The sequence below is a fragment of the Aptenodytes patagonicus genome, chromosome 2 (genome assembly GCF_965638725.1).
Source record: "Aptenodytes patagonicus chromosome 2, bAptPat1.pri.cur, whole genome shotgun sequence".
NCBI classification, from domain to species: domain Eukaryota; kingdom Metazoa; phylum Chordata; class Aves; order Sphenisciformes; family Spheniscidae; genus Aptenodytes; species Aptenodytes patagonicus.
The window spans coordinates 67344200-67360969 of NC_134950.1; the positions used below are offsets into that span (position 1 = coordinate 67344200).

General features: G+C 42.9%; 1 protein-coding gene and 1 long non-coding RNA gene across 2 annotated transcripts; both read right to left on the minus strand.

Moving 5' to 3' along the window:
- Positions 1-15: 15 nt before the first annotated feature.
- C2H6orf62 (chromosome 2 C6orf62 homolog) lies at positions 16-7294 on the minus strand. Its single transcript, XM_076330116.1, has 5 exons — positions 5090-7294; positions 2914-3090; positions 2213-2335; positions 1840-1974; positions 16-1296 (listed from the first exon to the last, which is right to left on the minus strand). Exons 1-5 carry the CDS (start codon positions 5216-5218, stop codon positions 1171-1173), a joined length of 690 nt encoding a protein of 229 aa, XP_076186231.1. The 5' UTR covers positions 5219-7294; the 3' UTR covers positions 16-1170.
- Positions 7295-12802: 5508 nt separating this feature from the next.
- Positions 12803-16569, minus strand: LOC143157408 (uncharacterized). Its single transcript, XR_012994782.1, has 4 exons — positions 16520-16569; positions 14245-14370; positions 13477-13787; positions 12803-12960 (listed from the first exon to the last, which is right to left on the minus strand). It is a non-coding gene; the product is annotated as an uncharacterized LOC143157408 (long non-coding RNA).
- Between the last annotated feature and the right edge of the window lie 201 nt (positions 16570-16770).

Below are 16770 nucleotides of genomic sequence, written 5' to 3' on the forward strand. Positions count from 1 at the left end.
CATAAATAAGACCAGTCATCTTTCACCTAATTTATTTAAGTTCCAATTTTTTCCAATTCCAAACAAAAGCTAAATACAAGTTTTAAACAGGTAAGCACTAGTTTTATCCAAAGGGAGCAGGCTTATGCAGTTTTACTCCAGTAAAGTACTCAACCCTTAAGCAGAGCCTTCTTTGTCATCAAAACTATACAGTAGTCTTCCTTTTATCATTGCACAATCTTAAAATGTTCTGTCAGAACCAACTTTTGACACTCCAAACACTATTTTACATTGTTTTATAATGTCTATTCCAAAAGAAAAAAAACCTCAATGGGTTTTCCATTAGAAATGTTTTAGAAACCAGTATTTCCTGCACAGTTCACCTGCAAGTTTACAAGTCTCAACTCTCAAGAAAAAATAATCCTCTACCAACATTGTTTCTGCAGCTATTATTTTACTTTATTTTTAGCTGCTTTAGCAACTTCAGACTCCAGGTCTGCCTCATCTGTATAAACGCATCCAACTCAAAAGAATACTTTCATACAGTTATACAGCAACTTGGGGAAAGAGATCCAAAACGAAAGTGCCAGTAAACTTAGACATGGCCCAGCAAAATAAAAGAGGCAAAAAATGCCTACACATTAAATGAGATGCTTTTTTTTAAAGAAAGATTTCTTTCCCGCATTTACTTCCTATTGTAATAGCCACTTTCCTGTTCATTAAAATGAATGATAGTGCTCTTTGATACAATCATTAACAGCAAAGCTATAAGGCTTTTATACCCGTTACATTCACTCCTCACCCTCCAAATACTGATGGTTAACATTATAGATGTTAGGGGGCATGACCAGCACAAATGGGAACACCACCACAAATGATCACCTTGTGCTTTCAGATACATTTGTTTCAGTGTACAGTCCCTTCATTTCACATTTTAGTAAGATGCTGATGCAGTGCAGAAGTGTGCAGAGCATCCTCTCTTTCACAAGGTCCATGCAGAAAACATCTAAAAAAAATTGTAAAGTTCTGAGATACAAATGATAAAAAAAATCCAGGATGATCAAGTTTCACAATGTATAGTGTTCTGAACATGAGTCCATTTTCTTCTAAATTCTGAAAGAATAAAGTGGTGAGGAAAGTGAAAATCCACTGCTGCATTCTGTGATCTTCCCCATTTTGCTGGCCAGTACCTTACTCTGGCATGTAAGGACAGAGGTGATCCTCTATGGTACCAACCGTCCAGTGAGTGAGCTGCTCCTGTGGCAGGTACAGGCAGATGCTGCATAACTTGAAGATTGTAGCTTTGTTTTTTGGAGTCTAGAGGCAAAGAAAACCCAAAGAAAAGCTATTAAACATGAAAGTTAACTCAAGACTAATAGGCAGACCCCCAGGAGATCCAGCCCAATTATTAGCTTGCTGCTGGTTGTGGAGGAACACCACAGACATTTAAAAGCTACGATTTCATCCGTATAAACAACCTGCGACCTCTAATGCCCAAAATGTTTTCGCTATTCTGTTCATTCTTCACTTGAATAATTCCTGTAGTATCACCCAAATTAAGCCAACGTTTTATTTTTCCCACAACACTGTTAAGTATTTTAGAACTTATTTAAATTTTTAATCCAAGAACATTAAATTAATTCTACGTGAACACATCTGTGGCCTATAGCTAGTTTTTGCATCCATGAATCCTATTTATAGCATAAGTTTCCTCTGAAACTGCCGAAATGCAAGCATGAATGCACAATCAGTTTTTCTACTTGAGTATTTTGCAATAACATCACATCAGATGTTCCTAAGAAGAAAAAGCATTTTATGATTAAAACACACTTGTTAAAAAGAGGGACAAGATAAGCTTACCTGCAAGTGCTGTCTGTCAATGAAGAGAAACACTGACTGGTTAGGGTTGTTGACAACAATTCCAGTCTTGTCCTTTCGGCTCAGAACATGCAGAAACTGTTTTTCGTAGTCACCGTGATGAAATTCAAACTTGGCCTGCATTGTGTGAGGGAGGGGAATAAAATACTTGTTATGCTAAAGCTCACGTTTAACCAATTAATTATTTTTCAATATGGGGCTTTACAACCACTTTTATTTCTTTCCTTTTCTCATCTATGAAAAGCAGAAATTGGGGACCACAGCAACGACACACTTGGGTCTTGACACAATTTAAAGAACTCCCTAGTTTCATTCAGTAAGTTACTTACTGAAGTTAAAAAACAAAAACAAATACCTGAACAGGCCTAAAGGGTTCATCAGATCCCTTCCACCGAGAAAACAGGAGACAGACTATCTTCTCAATATCATTACGAGGCCAAAGAATGAAGTCCATCTCCTGGGTACAGCCGATCACATCCTGTAGGTAGCAAAGTTCTGTACTTACACTCCCTCCATTAGTCAAAGATACAGATAAGCAATTTATCTATACAGGCACATAATTTAAAGGTGGTACTTATTACCATGTTTGTGTAATGTTCCATTTCTATTACTCATAGCACAACTAAAGTCTTCCTTGCCTTCCGTTGAGTTTTAATATCAGTATCCAGTTAATATAAATTCCAACTTTAAGAAAACATTAGCAAAGACTATCTTCCAATACTCATAAAGCAAAACCACTTAGTTGTACAGCGAGAGTTGCTGCAAGAATTAACACATGCCTACTAAAGGACAAGGATGGCAAGAAGATATAATTCCCAAGGCGTATTTGCATGAAACAGATGAAAGGTAAAGCTTGAGCACTACATATTTAAACAGAATTTCAGAATACATATGCTGTTACCCTTCAAACTAGACCCCATAAACACATGGCCGCAGAACCCTCGTGCGGCAGACAAGTTGAGAAAATAAAAAAAAGCAGGATTTGCCTTAAGATTCACAAAGAAAAGCACAAGTGTTGAAAAACTAAAATTCAGCACGTGTAAAGAGGAACTTTACCCTGCGCATAGACTGGTAGCGGGGTGCATGAAGCTGTACTACATCCTTCTGCAGAAGCTCTAAGGAACTTTCCAAAGAATAGCTGGAATCCCGCACACCTTTCAGGATATTTTCTTCATAATTATTGGTCATGACTGGTATCACTTCAGACACTTCAAAAAGCGCTGACTTTTTCTTCTAAAAAAAGCACAGGTTACATTAAGATTACAATCCTTTCTAGGCAATTATATGTAACAGTTTAATTCACAATTTGTGATTTTCTGTTAGCATTCGTGTATAAAGTGCACATCACCTAAATTAGGACTTTGACACAAACCACACTGAAGTTTACATGCAAAGTTTTATAAATTAAACAGAATCAGCCCAACAACTTTTTTTTTAATAAAAAGCTCAACATGTTTTTGTAGTCTCCAAAGATGCAGATTTACATGCCAGTCTTGCAAACATTAAAGCTGCATCTAAACATTAACAGAACTGCCCTTTCCTCATGTAGAATACATGAGGAAAGGGCTGACCAAGAGCCCTCTGCGAGCTTCTCTTTGCAAATCAAGTAACATTTTTTTTCCCCCCTTTGCAATACTTCAAAGTTGGCCTTTCATGAAAAGGGAAGTCTTTCAATGCTACATTTGGTATCAGTGGATGATCAAGATCCAATCTGAAGTTAGCTACAAGTCATAACCTTCTCAAAGGAGGACTATTTTAATTTGCTAAATAACTTTTATACCCACGAGAAATATTTCACTCTCTCAAGCAAGGCCAAAACACTATGGGGAATTTGGAAGAAGTGTTTTTGCTGTTTGTAAAAATCGCTTGAAATTGTATGTCTGCTTCTAACAGCTTTCTTATAGCTCATGAGAAGTCTTGACCTATTTAACAACTACATGACAGACAAAGAATATTTTATCAAATAACCCTCCGCAGCCCCAGCCAGAAGATACATAAACAGGCAACTATTTGCTGACCAAGCTAGGCTGAGCTAAACTCCTACTTTAAGCAAACTGGTACTAGATGGACATCTTCAGTTCACTGTGGTATAAGCTAATTTTATAGGATTTAAAACAGGCATTTGCAACGAATTTCTACAAAGCAACCAGAAAGTAGTATGAATGCTCCAACTAAAACCATTACAGTCATATCATCTAAGAAAATCTAATTGCTACCACTGCTTAAACATTCATATTTCTCTTTATTACTATGAGACAGTACCAAGAAATTACATCCCGCTATATCCATCTCTGTTTGCACTAGAACTGATGAACAAAAGCAAATTGAACTTAGGAATTTTCAGGAAACTTTCAACTAAAAAAGTTCAAAGAACAGAGTCTTCATTAAAAAACACGTAACTATTACAGCGAATGCAAAAACTATACATTTGAGGGGATTAAATAATTTCAGTGCTCATCTACGTGCATTTCCTGCATTATGTACTCTGTTGCCATTTGCTTCTATCTTCACTTCCTCATCATTTGTTCAGCACATTCACTTACTATAAGCCCCTACTTTTCTTCACCTTCTGCAGACGGAAACTCTCCTACAGTTCTGGGTCTATAGTTAGGTTTAGAAATACCACCAGGCCCCGCACCCTGGCCCAGACGCACAGCATCCAGCAGCAGCAGACAAGGCAGCCAAGCAAATGAAGACTTCCTCTTTTCCCTCCCTGCTCCCTTTCAAAATGGTAGCAGCAGCTTCACATATGCCTGCGTGCTTGGGGCATTTCAGTATTGCATTTTGCGACTCCTCCCTTCAACTGCCAGGTTCTCCCTTCTGCTTTAACCAGATAAATGCAGTAACTTTAGCAATCGCTCCAGCCACGTCTCCCTTTTCAACTCAACTGTTCACAGCCAACAATTATGCAATGCAGAACCCAATTAGGCTTAAAAAATTACAGTATTAACTTCAAAAAATATTTACCCAATTCAGAAGTTACCAAGCAATCGTTTAACGAGGCACTGGCACCCTCTGCATTACAAAACTACAAACATACGAAAAGCCAAAATGACAAACGTGAACTAAATAAATATTATAGCAATTAGCAATTAAAAAAAAGTTTAAAAGTCAATGGAATCTATTCAGGATGAACCGTAAGATGCAATCAGGCAGCAAGATTTTGCACAGCACAGTTAACATGCATTGCAACAGACAACACAGTAAGACAGAAACATGAAAAACAAGTTACCTTGTCTTTGAACACAAAGGCAATGTACATCTTGAAGTCAAACTGGTCAGCTAAAGATTCTTTTTTCTTTCTAAGCTGAGCACGAAGTCTGTTCAGAGCTTGTTTCTTCCGGGAGTTTGGGTCCCCCATTTTGTAATACAGGTGGTACTAAAGCCTTTGGAAACTGTCGCTAAACTATGGGCACCTTTTCATAAGACTCAAGTACAACAGAAACAAGTCGTTTTATTCCTGCGAATACGACTGAATAGATAAAACGCGAATGTAACCCAAAACCGCACCTCAGGCAATATTTTACGAGAGTGTCGTATCGGAGGGATCAAGAAACAAAGTAAGTAGTTGTCCAGCCATGGCTGGACAAGAGGTTTTACAATAAACCAAGAAAAAAAAAAACCCTAAGAATTTTGAAGACAAAAATTTGAACAGTTTAGCCGCAGGAATAAGTGGGTAAGAATGGAAAAAAAAAAACAACAAATCTTATCACAATTTATGTGTACAATAAAAAGCAACTGGCACAAGCCCAATCCATGGGGGGGTACTTTTGCTCTGGTTAAAAAAAAAAAATGAAGCTGAAATTACAAATTGCGTTTTACCCCAGCCAGATTCATGACTCTACTGATTATTATTCTCAGCTTTCCACTATTGCTATGTTGCCCGTCTTTTTTTTTTTCTTTAGAATTATTACACTTGGTGGAGAGCAGAGAAAAGGGTGCAAAGCAGGAGTGCACATCCTGGGAAGTATGACATTTCTCTGCCAACAACAACAAAATCAACTACAGACAACACAGTGCTGGTTTGAAGGGGAGTAAAGAGAAAAAACAGCGGAGTCATTTCTAACTTCATCCTGCTCATCATCAGGCACATCATTGCCCTGAGGCTACTGCTGCCAAAGAGAAGAGGGATCATGATGGCCATAGACGAGGGGCGGGCAGGGGTTCAAGGGACAGTATTATCTCACCTAGAGACTAAAATCCAAATCAGTGCCCCAAACCCGGGCTCCTTACCAGTGGGAGCGCCCTACATCCCTCAAAACCTCACACGCTCCCTGGGCTGCTGATCCCCCGGGAATCCTTCTCTCTCTGCTGCTGCTGTGCTCTACAGCGAGCACGGTTAGCCGAGGCTGTGCATGGCCAATGCTTTTCGCTTCTCCTTAGGCCTCTCTCTACACAAGACGGCAGAGGCTGCAGCGGGCGGCCTGTGCCCAGGGCAGCGGGACACCCACAGTTGCACGGCGGCTCCCCTCTCACTTCATGGTCACGACTTGGAAAACATGGAGAGTTTTGCTCCTGCTTTTCTCACAAAACAGGTTTTCGGTGTCAAAATTTTTGCGAGGTTTTTTTAATTGCAAGCCTAGGTTGCAATTTTAAACCTCTAAAACACCCTCCCCCCAAAAAGCAAAACCCCAATTATCAGGTTATTTTCTTCCTCTCTCCAAACATTTTCCCCCCCAGGTGTTTGATTAGGCGGGGTTAAAAGTTTTTAGGTTAATAAATTTGTCGGACCAGGTTAAGAAGAGGGGGAAAAAGTATTCTCCCCTCCTCTCCTGACAAAAAGGAAAAAGAAAGGAAAACAAAACCAAAAAAGGAACCCCTCCCAAAACTTCCCCCCCCACTTAAGCAAGAGACTGAGAGACTCGGACGAGAGACCGAGACCGTGGCCCGCTCGCTACCCGCAGCCGGCGGGCGCAGGAGGAGCAGTGGAGGCGGCGGCGCTGCTAGCAGCACGGAGAGGAGCCATGTCAAGATAAAGCCACGAAGCCGCGGAGCCCCCCCATCCCTGCCGCAGTGGACACGGTGACCGGGCCGCCCGCTCTGCCGCTGCTCAGCCCCAACCTGGTCCCCATAGTCTAGCTCAGCGCCCCGGTGCCGGGGAGTGGGGAAATGGTGGCGGAGAGAGGAAGAGGAGAAGGAGGAAGAGGCGACGGCGGCGGCAGCAGCGGGAGGAGGAGGAGGAGACGACGGCGGGTCCCTGCGCTAGTGGCTCCTACGGAGGGCGGCGGGCATAGATCCCGGAGCGGCGGCGGAGGACGGGGAGGACGGCCGGGAGAAGGATGAAAGGGCTGAGGAGAGCCTCTCTTCGCCCAGGCGGTCCCGGGACGTCCTCGAAGGCGACGGCAGGAGCGAGCGGAAGCGCCTCGGTCTGCGCCTGTGCCTCGGCACGGGAGCGAGCGCGGAGACCAGCTGCGCGGCCGGGACCGACCACTCAAAATGGCAGCGCCTGAGTCACACAGGCGCCGCCCTGCCCGCACTGCGCAAGCGCGCTCTGCCGGCGCGTACCAAGCGCTCGGGTCCCCGGGGGGGACAGAATGTTTTGCTCCAGGCAGGAAGGCTCAGCGGTAACTTCGCTGGCCACGGACACTCCCTGTCCGTCGAGGCACAGAGGGGAGTGCAGCAGCGGCAGAGCGTCTCCGAGCCGCCACCGCGCCAAGAATCCGGGTCGCACTTCCCTGCTCCTCCTCCCCCCGCACTGTCACGCCTCGTGTCACCGCCCTCGTGCCCCACGTGATGCCGAGTCGGGCATAGCCCGCGGGACGAGGACCCGGATGGAGTTGCTCAACGCAGTTCTCGGGGGGGGGGGGGGGGCAGGAAGGCGAAGGGGAAGGAAGGGAACGCCGCCCCCCCTCCCCTGCCTGAGGTGGTATCTGCCCGGGGCAGCCCACCCCCCCGCCGCCTCCCCCCACCGCCACGAGGAACGGCTTTTTCCTAAATTTAGCCTTTCGGTTCCCTGCCGGGGTCCCGTCGTACGTGAAGGGAATAATTAGACTTGTTTCAACCTTAAGCGTCGTGGTGTTATTGGGAAGTAAGGATTTTAAGTCTTGTGGTGGCGCATTTTGGTTAATTTCGTTCGTTGGGGTTCGTATTCAGCCCAGCGTGCACATGTGAAGTAAACTGTAAATAATGAAAAAAAAAAATAAAACCCAGCGTTGGAGCAAAAGCTGAGGGGGGGGCGGTCTGCCTCCAGTACTGGTCTTGCCACAGAAAGCAGCACACGGCCCCTGTGTAACAACGTGCGTGCCGCCGCCGCCGCGGCTGTAAAACGCTTCCTGAGGAGACTGGCTAGTTTCTATACCTAAGTAATTGCTATTCCAGAGACGCAAACCTAATCCTTGGAGAAAAGTAAGCATTTTTATTTCTATGCCAAAAGGAAAGGCTCGTGCCTCCCACCTTTCACCTTCCCTGCAGTAACAGAGAAGCGAGGACGCGGCTTACTTTTAGCTGGGTTCTTTATTCTGGGAGGTCCGAGGCGAGTAGGAAGAATCGCCACCTTCAGCACTGGGCCCAGGCATTTGATGGCCCACCCCTCGTGTCCCCTCAGGCGTGCCAAGGAAAGCCTCACCACCCAAAATTGCCCAGACTGAAGGTGCTGCTAAAACGCCTGGCGGCGCCGGTTCGCGCTGTGCTGCACCAGAGCAAAGGGGATGGCGACTTGCTGGTTTGTGCTACAGCGAGACACGGGCCGCCAGGGTGGGTGAAGGCATCTCTCCCACCTTCCTTCTGGAAGCTGGCGCCTGCGACTCACCAGAACAGCAACGGTATTGAAAAGATTACAAGCGGAAGACAAGTGCAGGCACCGTCCATCTCATTGGATTGTGGTTCAACGCCCATGGCAATGACACTCTCCAATAAACTCCAGTAGATGTCCGTCTTTTTTTCCCCTGGTCTCTGCTCTTACTTGTCTCTGGTGGTGTCCCTTGTTCTCTCCTGACCTTCATATTAGTCATTTCCCTTTAGCACACCTTTGCTTTACACACTTTCCCTTGGATACCTTGTTGACTTTCCCCCTGCCTGTCTTGTCGCAGGCAGCTGCCGTGGCTCAGCCCTTAGACCTCGTTGTCTTCACCCGGCGTTAGTCAGGCCCTCCGATGCAAACACTCCATCTTGCCTTCCCTGTCACGGGCATTACCCAGAATGTTCCCCTGTTGTTTGAACAGGAATAGAGCAGAAACAGGTAATTTTTACCCGCTTACAGACTGCGGTTCACTTCTAATGGCAATGCCTATTGAAAATAACCCTGTTTTTGGAGGCAAAAAGCAAGGCATCTAAGTAGGAGTATTACATTAGCTCTGCACCGCTGGGACTACTTCAGAACGCCAACATTTTTTAACTGTAGTATCAGTTTGGCCTTAACGAGAGCTGTGTTTAGATACCCGCTTTTTCAGTTGAAGCGGTTTTGTTTGCCGTGCTGCCCTGTACGGCATTTTGTGCTGCAGTCTGAAATTCCCTCTTGTGCCTGCTGCTATTTTAAGCCGTGACTCACGCTTGGCCTGTGACCCTCTTTGTGCCGGCAGAGCCGATGCAAAGAAGGCCCGGCACAGCAGCGCTGCTTGACGTGGGGATTGCCCTGGCGCAGAAGGCCCTCCGAGGGAACTGGCGCCTTGCCTGCCTGCGGAGGAGAAAGGAAGGAGTCTTCTTCCAGCCCAGTAACTCCAGCTGCCCTCCCCGGTGCAGGGATGCAGCCACGGCTAGTGCCCTTTGTCACAAGGGATCGGGCAGCTACCCAGCCCCAGCTCGAGGAATGCATTCAAAAAATTCCGTCGAATGTAGTGCTGGCAGAAGAACAGTTTTTCTTCTGGAGGACTTTCTAGAAGAGCTATGAGGAGAGGAATATATAGACTTAGAGGAAATTATATATATACTTAGAGGACACGGGAGATGGGGTACAGAGTATTACGTGTTAAGCGTCCACCAGCTGTCTTCTGCAAACTCGGGCCACTCAAATCCTTTCACAACATTTCAGAAGGGGATGGGGAACTGAAATAACTCCAGGTTCCCTGTGTATAGATTGCCACTCCTCCTTATATAGGCAACTACCTCCCTTACCAAACTCAGAGAAGATTTTTTGTCTTTTCGCTCATTGGCTGGCAAAGATATCCTGACAACGTTTACACAAGAGTACACCAACCAACCAAAGTATGTGTATTGTACATGTATGTACAGAAATAGCTGCACTATTAAAGCCGTGAGTAATAGCTGAGTCTTGTCCTACTTTTATACAATTGTGCTTCTTTTCCTCTATCGTGCACAATGAAGAAGGTCATATAGTAGAAAAATACCAGCATCTTAGTTACAATAGGTATTATTAAGACTGAATGGAGAGTTAAGACTTAGCAAAATAAATATATATATATATGCTATCGATACATAATTCTTTTAACCACATAATTGTGTATTATTGTTATGCTGCTTACTGGTTATGCAATGTTGTATCATTTATAAGACAGGCTTGTGTGCCTGAAAGCTGATGTGTGTTTTAGAATTATAACGCTTGGTCTAATGACAGCCTGCCTCTCTTCAGATCTGGTTTAAAATGATACAAACTTTATCATTAACGAGAAAGAAATGTGGGTGGTATATAAACAAACCTGACGAATAGGTTGTGGCAGTATATGCAAAATACATAGTAGTTCTTTTTTTAGGCTTCAATCCCATTAGCACAGCAAAACCAGTGTTTCTTGGGCATGTTAAATCCAGGCTGAGTAAAACAGTCAGTAGAGACGGTCAGCTTCGGCTTGGTTAACATAGCACGGACAAATAAGCTGGTGTCCTTTAGTCTTTCTCCCAGCGAAAGCGAGGAGGACTTTGTACGTTACCGTGTAGCTGCAGCCCTGTAGTCTTTGGGGAATCAAAGGCACGCACATCCCTAGGGACTTCAGTCTCTGCAGTGGGGGGGGTGACACCGTTCAGCTGTCATCCTACGCAAATACAGAATCAGGCAGCGTGGGCAACAGCCCATGTGAAGGTAGGAAAGACCTCGTCACAAAAATATATTCGTTGGGAGAGAAAGTCTTTGAGTAATGTAGTTTTGAGAAGCACTGCAAGTTTAGAATGTCTGGTTGCTGCTATATTTTTTCCTTTCCTGCTCTGAAAAACTTGTATTTTCTATTCGCTGTTTTATTGTTCCCTTGCTGTTTTCAGTGAAGTTAACCACTGTTGTTTTTTTCACATTTAGGTTGCATAATAAATTGTGGGGTTTTCTGTAAATTAAAAAGGATTGATAACTTTTTAGAAACACCTTGGCTATTTTTTCCCCCAAATTTATATGATTTCAGATTCTAACTCCCGTTTTCAGAATTTAATGTTTACTCATAAGCATGTGGGCAAGATTGTACTCTAATGTCTCTGCTCTTAATTTCCAGCTTAATAATTAGTTACTTAAAACTTAATAATTTCTAGTTAATGATTAGTTTTTAAAAGATTGTAGCAAATAGGTACATGTTACAGGCATAGTTAGGAAGAGAAGAGTTGGAGTCTGTTCTCTTTGTTTATACTTTCCATGCATACTGTACTGGCTGTATATGTTAGAAGTAGTATCAGCCCTGAAGCTACTTGCTTCAAAAACAGAACTATCATTAATTCAGTGCCAAATGTTTATGCATCAGACAAAAATAAATTAGTATTCCTTTCTAAATTCAAACAAGACAAATTAGGTGGTAATTAAAACTCTTCCATATACTTCAGAGTATACTGCAATTCACTCTTTCTGCCTTTAGAGCAAACATTAGTTTCCAAGCCGTAAGAGGAATGCTTTTGTGTAGAGAAACGCCAATGTTTAATGCAGAAAACATTCCTTACATCATGCTGTGGACAACTATACATCCAGTGCACAGCTATTGCTACAATATTAAGCTTCATTTATCACTTCACTATGTCCTCCCTTCTAGTTGTAGGGCTGTGGCCATAAAATGGACCATACATTCTTTGGCGCATGAGGTATTGATCCTACACTTTGGCTGAACTACACCTACTATATTGCTGGGTTTGTTCCATCTTAATAATTTGTGTGTGTGTGTATATATATATATTTAAATACACTTGATTATGTGTGTTCTCATTTTTTGCTTGTCCAGTTTGTGCTTTCCTGACTCGTTTAGGAGTGCCGAGTATGTGCAGTTACGGTGTCAAAAATAACATGGTTCTCAGTGCCTTCGCTGAGAAGATAGCTTCCCCCAACGCTGACACCCAGTCAGTTTGCCTCTCTGAGTATGGTAGTCATGATCTGTTAAACAGTTTGGCCCTTTGTTTTGTATAACAAATGCATGTCCAGTCTCTAAAACTTTGCATTTATTCTGAAAATGCCTGAAATGCACATTGCCTGCAATTTGTACATAAACCTGCAATTCACATTCCGTTGGACAAAGTGTTTTGGTATCTGAAAGACTATTGACTCTTTGTCCCTGTGCTGCTGCTTCATCTTTAACTTATGTTCTCAGGTAACGCTGTGCAAATGCATTTGTCTTTATTAGACTTGTCTGGTCTATCAGAAACATAGACAGTCATGTTCCAATGTCGGTTTTGTGTTTGCTCAGCAGGTGCTTGCAAGAATAAGAGTAAAATTTGGAACAACTTGTTTTATTTATTCAGTCTGCAAATAATATTCTAAATACTGGTAGTCAACAGAATTGGAAGTAGCTTTAGATTAGCATTTCCTAGCCTTTATAGAGAATGTTTCATTTTTAAATGTAGTGCTAAATGTAGTGCTTTTAGCACTACACAAATTATGTTTTTTTCAAGGCAAATCCATAGCCGAGAAGGTTAGGACCTAACTGGTTTAAGGGGTGTCTTAGTGACTCACACAGTACGTAACTAGGCAAAAATTCAGAAGGTGAGAAGTAGATTTTTCTTTTAACTTTTCACCTCTGAAGCACTAAGGATCACTATTCACAGGGCAATTTTTTATTCCAACACACGAAAATTGCAGACTCTCTGGAGAGATTTAATTAATTAAATTAATTAAATTAGCCACTGCTATTTAATTAATAGCAGTGGCCATCATTGAAAATCGGCTTGCATTATGAATTACACCTGGATCGTGCTGCGTGTAATCCTTTCTTTGGACAGAGTTTCATTAGCATGCAGCCTTCCGTGCTGATTAACCTAGGGAAAAGAAGACAAATCATGAACTTCTTGTCGGTAACACACGATAACGCTCTTCTGTACAACGTAACAGCCCAGAAACAAGACGCTGAGGGAGGGGAAGCGTTAGGCAACGTGATGCCACGCTGCCACCTAGCGTCACCCGGCGGATTGCGGGGAGCCGTTTTATCCCTTAAATAAATGGCCTTTTTACTGGACAGAAGGGCCAAGAGAACAGCAGCAAGGGACCCTGAGAGCCACAGTTCCTGTTCATTGATTCAGACATCCCAAACCCAGCCTCGGGCCTTCTTTCCTTCCCGGGACCCTTTTACAAGGCTTGCACCCAGAGCAGGACTGAGGTAAGACATTCACGTGCTTCAGAGGCGCAACGCTGCAACGAGTCCCTTGACCCTCTCCACAGTAGTTCTCTGCATCTAAAACAGTTACAGTAGTTCCTTACATTAAATACTAATAAATAGGAAAGCATTTATGATATTTACATAATAATGCCATTTACAAAATAACAATGTAATTTACCTGCGCTTAATGTAGCAGGTAGAAATACAGAGTCCTTAAGCACCCCAGAGCTAGATGATTACAATAAAGGCCTTGACAAAAGGCACGATGTGATGGTCAAGTAGAAATACCGTTTTCCCAGTTCTTGATTCAGATAGCCAAGTCCAAACTCTCTCGTATAATGCTTAGGAAGTTTCCACACGCAGGAGTCTGAGCAAGACTGGACCCCAGAGTCACTGGAAACCGGGGAGTGCCTTCCCACCTATTCCCACGTTCCCAGGCACGTGAAGTCCTCCAAGAAGCTTTCTTTCTGTTGTCGTTTGCTGTAAAAACTGATAACATTTATCAATAGCAATGGAGTATAAAAGCTCTAAAAAGTACACATTCTCTACTGCCATGAATAATCTAACAAATTGGCTGAGCTCTATGGGAAACCTCGGCGTGTTTGCTTAGGCTCACTTGCAGTGCAAATAGTCATAAGTATTCATGACAGAAAGCTTTATTTTTGTGAAACAAACAAGCTGAAATGCGTTATATTGCACTCAATCTGAAGACATAGATTCTGCTAGCAGTGGGTCGACAGATTTTTACATGTAAAAAGGCCATAACCCCTATTTAAATTTATCCTTCAGCCACAAAAATGGGAATTATTACAATAAAGTAACCTGAAACCTTTTTGTGAGATTTTTATATAATTATACTGGTTTCCCACAGTTAAGACTATGAATAAGCTTCTGACAATAAGCTCTCAGTGTTCTTTCTGACACGGTGAAGGGATTCTTTACAAACCTTTCGAAGTGAAGAAACTGAACTGACGGAAAACTCTGAGACACGGTGGTTCATAATAGGACATGTTCTTCAGCTGGATAAATTGAAGGAGTGGCACCTTTGTAATAAACCTCCAGATTCATACGCCTCCAGCAAGGAACAAATTAAAAGGAAAAACAAACAGAACTGTCACATCAGAACCATCTCCCATTACCTCGGGCCCTTTCCAATTACAAACATTTCCAAAAGCAGTTGTTCCACTTCTGAACTGTAAATCTACCTAAAAACTTTTTAGAAATTAAAACCGAATTTTGAAAAGGTAATTTTTGAGAAAGTTTCACTTGAAAATTTTAATATTGCAAAAAATTGTATCACAGCCATAAAATACACATGTTGCCTTTTACGTATATAAATCTATGCATGCATGTAATTTAGATGTTTTATATAATGTATTTTTATATTGCATATTTATATTGCTAACAATACATAAAACATAAAAATAGGAATGTTTTGATATTGTGTTTATGTACACATTATCTGTATCCAGATCTTTCTGAAAGGAGATTTAATGCTGTAAGATTTATGTGTATGTTTGATCAGAGTTTAGCATATCTGCTAGTGTTTTGGAATCTGGAAATTTCAACTTTTCTTCTAGAATCAACAAGAATTAAACTAACTTAAAAGCATGAACACTTTTTTTTTTGCTACTGTAACAGTACAACAGTAATTTAGATAGACATTTCTGCGCATATTATTTTTATTTTCTTGATAGAAGACAAAGCTTACCGATGTGACAGCTTGCTGATGACACTATATTATTCAAGATGATAGAAACAGAGCTGACTGAAAAACTGCAGAAGGGCATTATGGAATTGAGTAACTGGCAAATACAGCAGGCAATGAAATTCAATGTAGATGAACATAAAAGAACATACATAGGAAAAAATCTTAATTTCACGTATCAAATAACAGACTTTGACCTGACCATCATTCAAGAATAAGATCTCAGAGATATGACAGACATTTCCACAAAAATGTCAGACCGATGTTCAGCAGTAGTTAAAAAGGCAAATCAAATGGCATACAGTTCACAAAACAGCAGAAAGATGGAACAGCTTTCACGTAAGGGATGGCTAAGTAGACCTGGGAGAGAGAACTCGAGGGGAATCTGTGTAACGGGGCCTAGATGAGCACCAATTGTTTGTCTCTTCCAGTACAAGGACTGGGGACATCAAATGAAGCGATAGGAATCGGGTTCAAAAGAAAAGAAAAAGGAGGGGGTTCTTCAGACGATGGCTATTTGAGCTCTAGAAGTACTTGCCAAAGGATGTTGTAGACAATGAAAGTTTAAATGGGTCAATGGGAGACTGAACAAGTTTATGCAAGAGAGATCAGCTTTATTTCCTTATCCTTGTTTAAAGATTTCCTAATTCATCATTTTTTATGTTCTGCCTTTCTTTCTTTCATCGGACCATGACATTCCCCTTAAGACATTCTCGTAAGTGCCATACAGTTTATTTCCAAACAGAAGACTGACAGAGTGGCATGCTAAATAAATACTTCTCTCTGTAATTATCCTAATTTCTAATAGCTCCATCGTATTGCCTGGAAAAAATCTTGATAGCTGCTCTAAGCTAGCTATGAGACCTTGATTGCAAGGCACGTGTCCTTAACTCTACAAATGTTTACTCACAAGTCAGCAGAAGATAATATTAGCATAAATATAGTATTAGCATAAGTAAACATGCAAATATTGGCAAGAACGTAATTGTAGAGTGGCCTCTAACAAACTTAACAGTGCACCTTATGCATAATGGAGAGTCGTAGTCTATATTGTACGTAAAATTATTGTTGTGTATCAGTTGTTGTGGCTTAACCATGTTAATTTTCTTCCCTGGTTTTGCAGATTGTACTGTATTTAGATAGAAGTGATGACAATAAAGTGGATACGTGATTTAAATTTGTTTCGGTACAATGTCTTTATAAAATACAACAACTAATGGGAGCGAGAAAGCAGTCAGAGCGCCCTTGTGTCTAGTTTCAAGCTACAGGGAGAGTTTGAATATGGAACCAGTACACTTCCAACGCAACGTTGCAATAGCCAAGATGAGCACCAGGCAATGCTTGTGTGCTTCATCTCCTACAGCTTCAGTTCGGAGTTCGGCTGACTCCAGCTCAGGGGCAGATTGCACCAGACAGGCCCGTACCCCCCCCCCCGCACTGGCAGGGCCAGGACGTGTAGTTCATAGCCGAGGTGTCTCATACCCCAGTGCTGAGCTCTGAGTTTTCCTCTCACCTTCCTCAAGACGAAAAGCGCTCCCCGGCCCACCCGCACAGGCACTTGCTCCGCCCGACCTCCTGCGGCTCTCGGCCCCCTCAGGCCCCCTCAGGCCCCCTCAGGCCACCCGCCTCGCCCCTCCCTTCCGGCCACCGTTCTCCCGCCAGCGGCCCGCGGGGCGTGGCTCCGCCGGCGGGATGGGCGAGCGCGGCCTGCGATTGGCTCGGAGAGCGGCCGGCGGATCACGTGACTGTGCCCCCGCCCTCCGC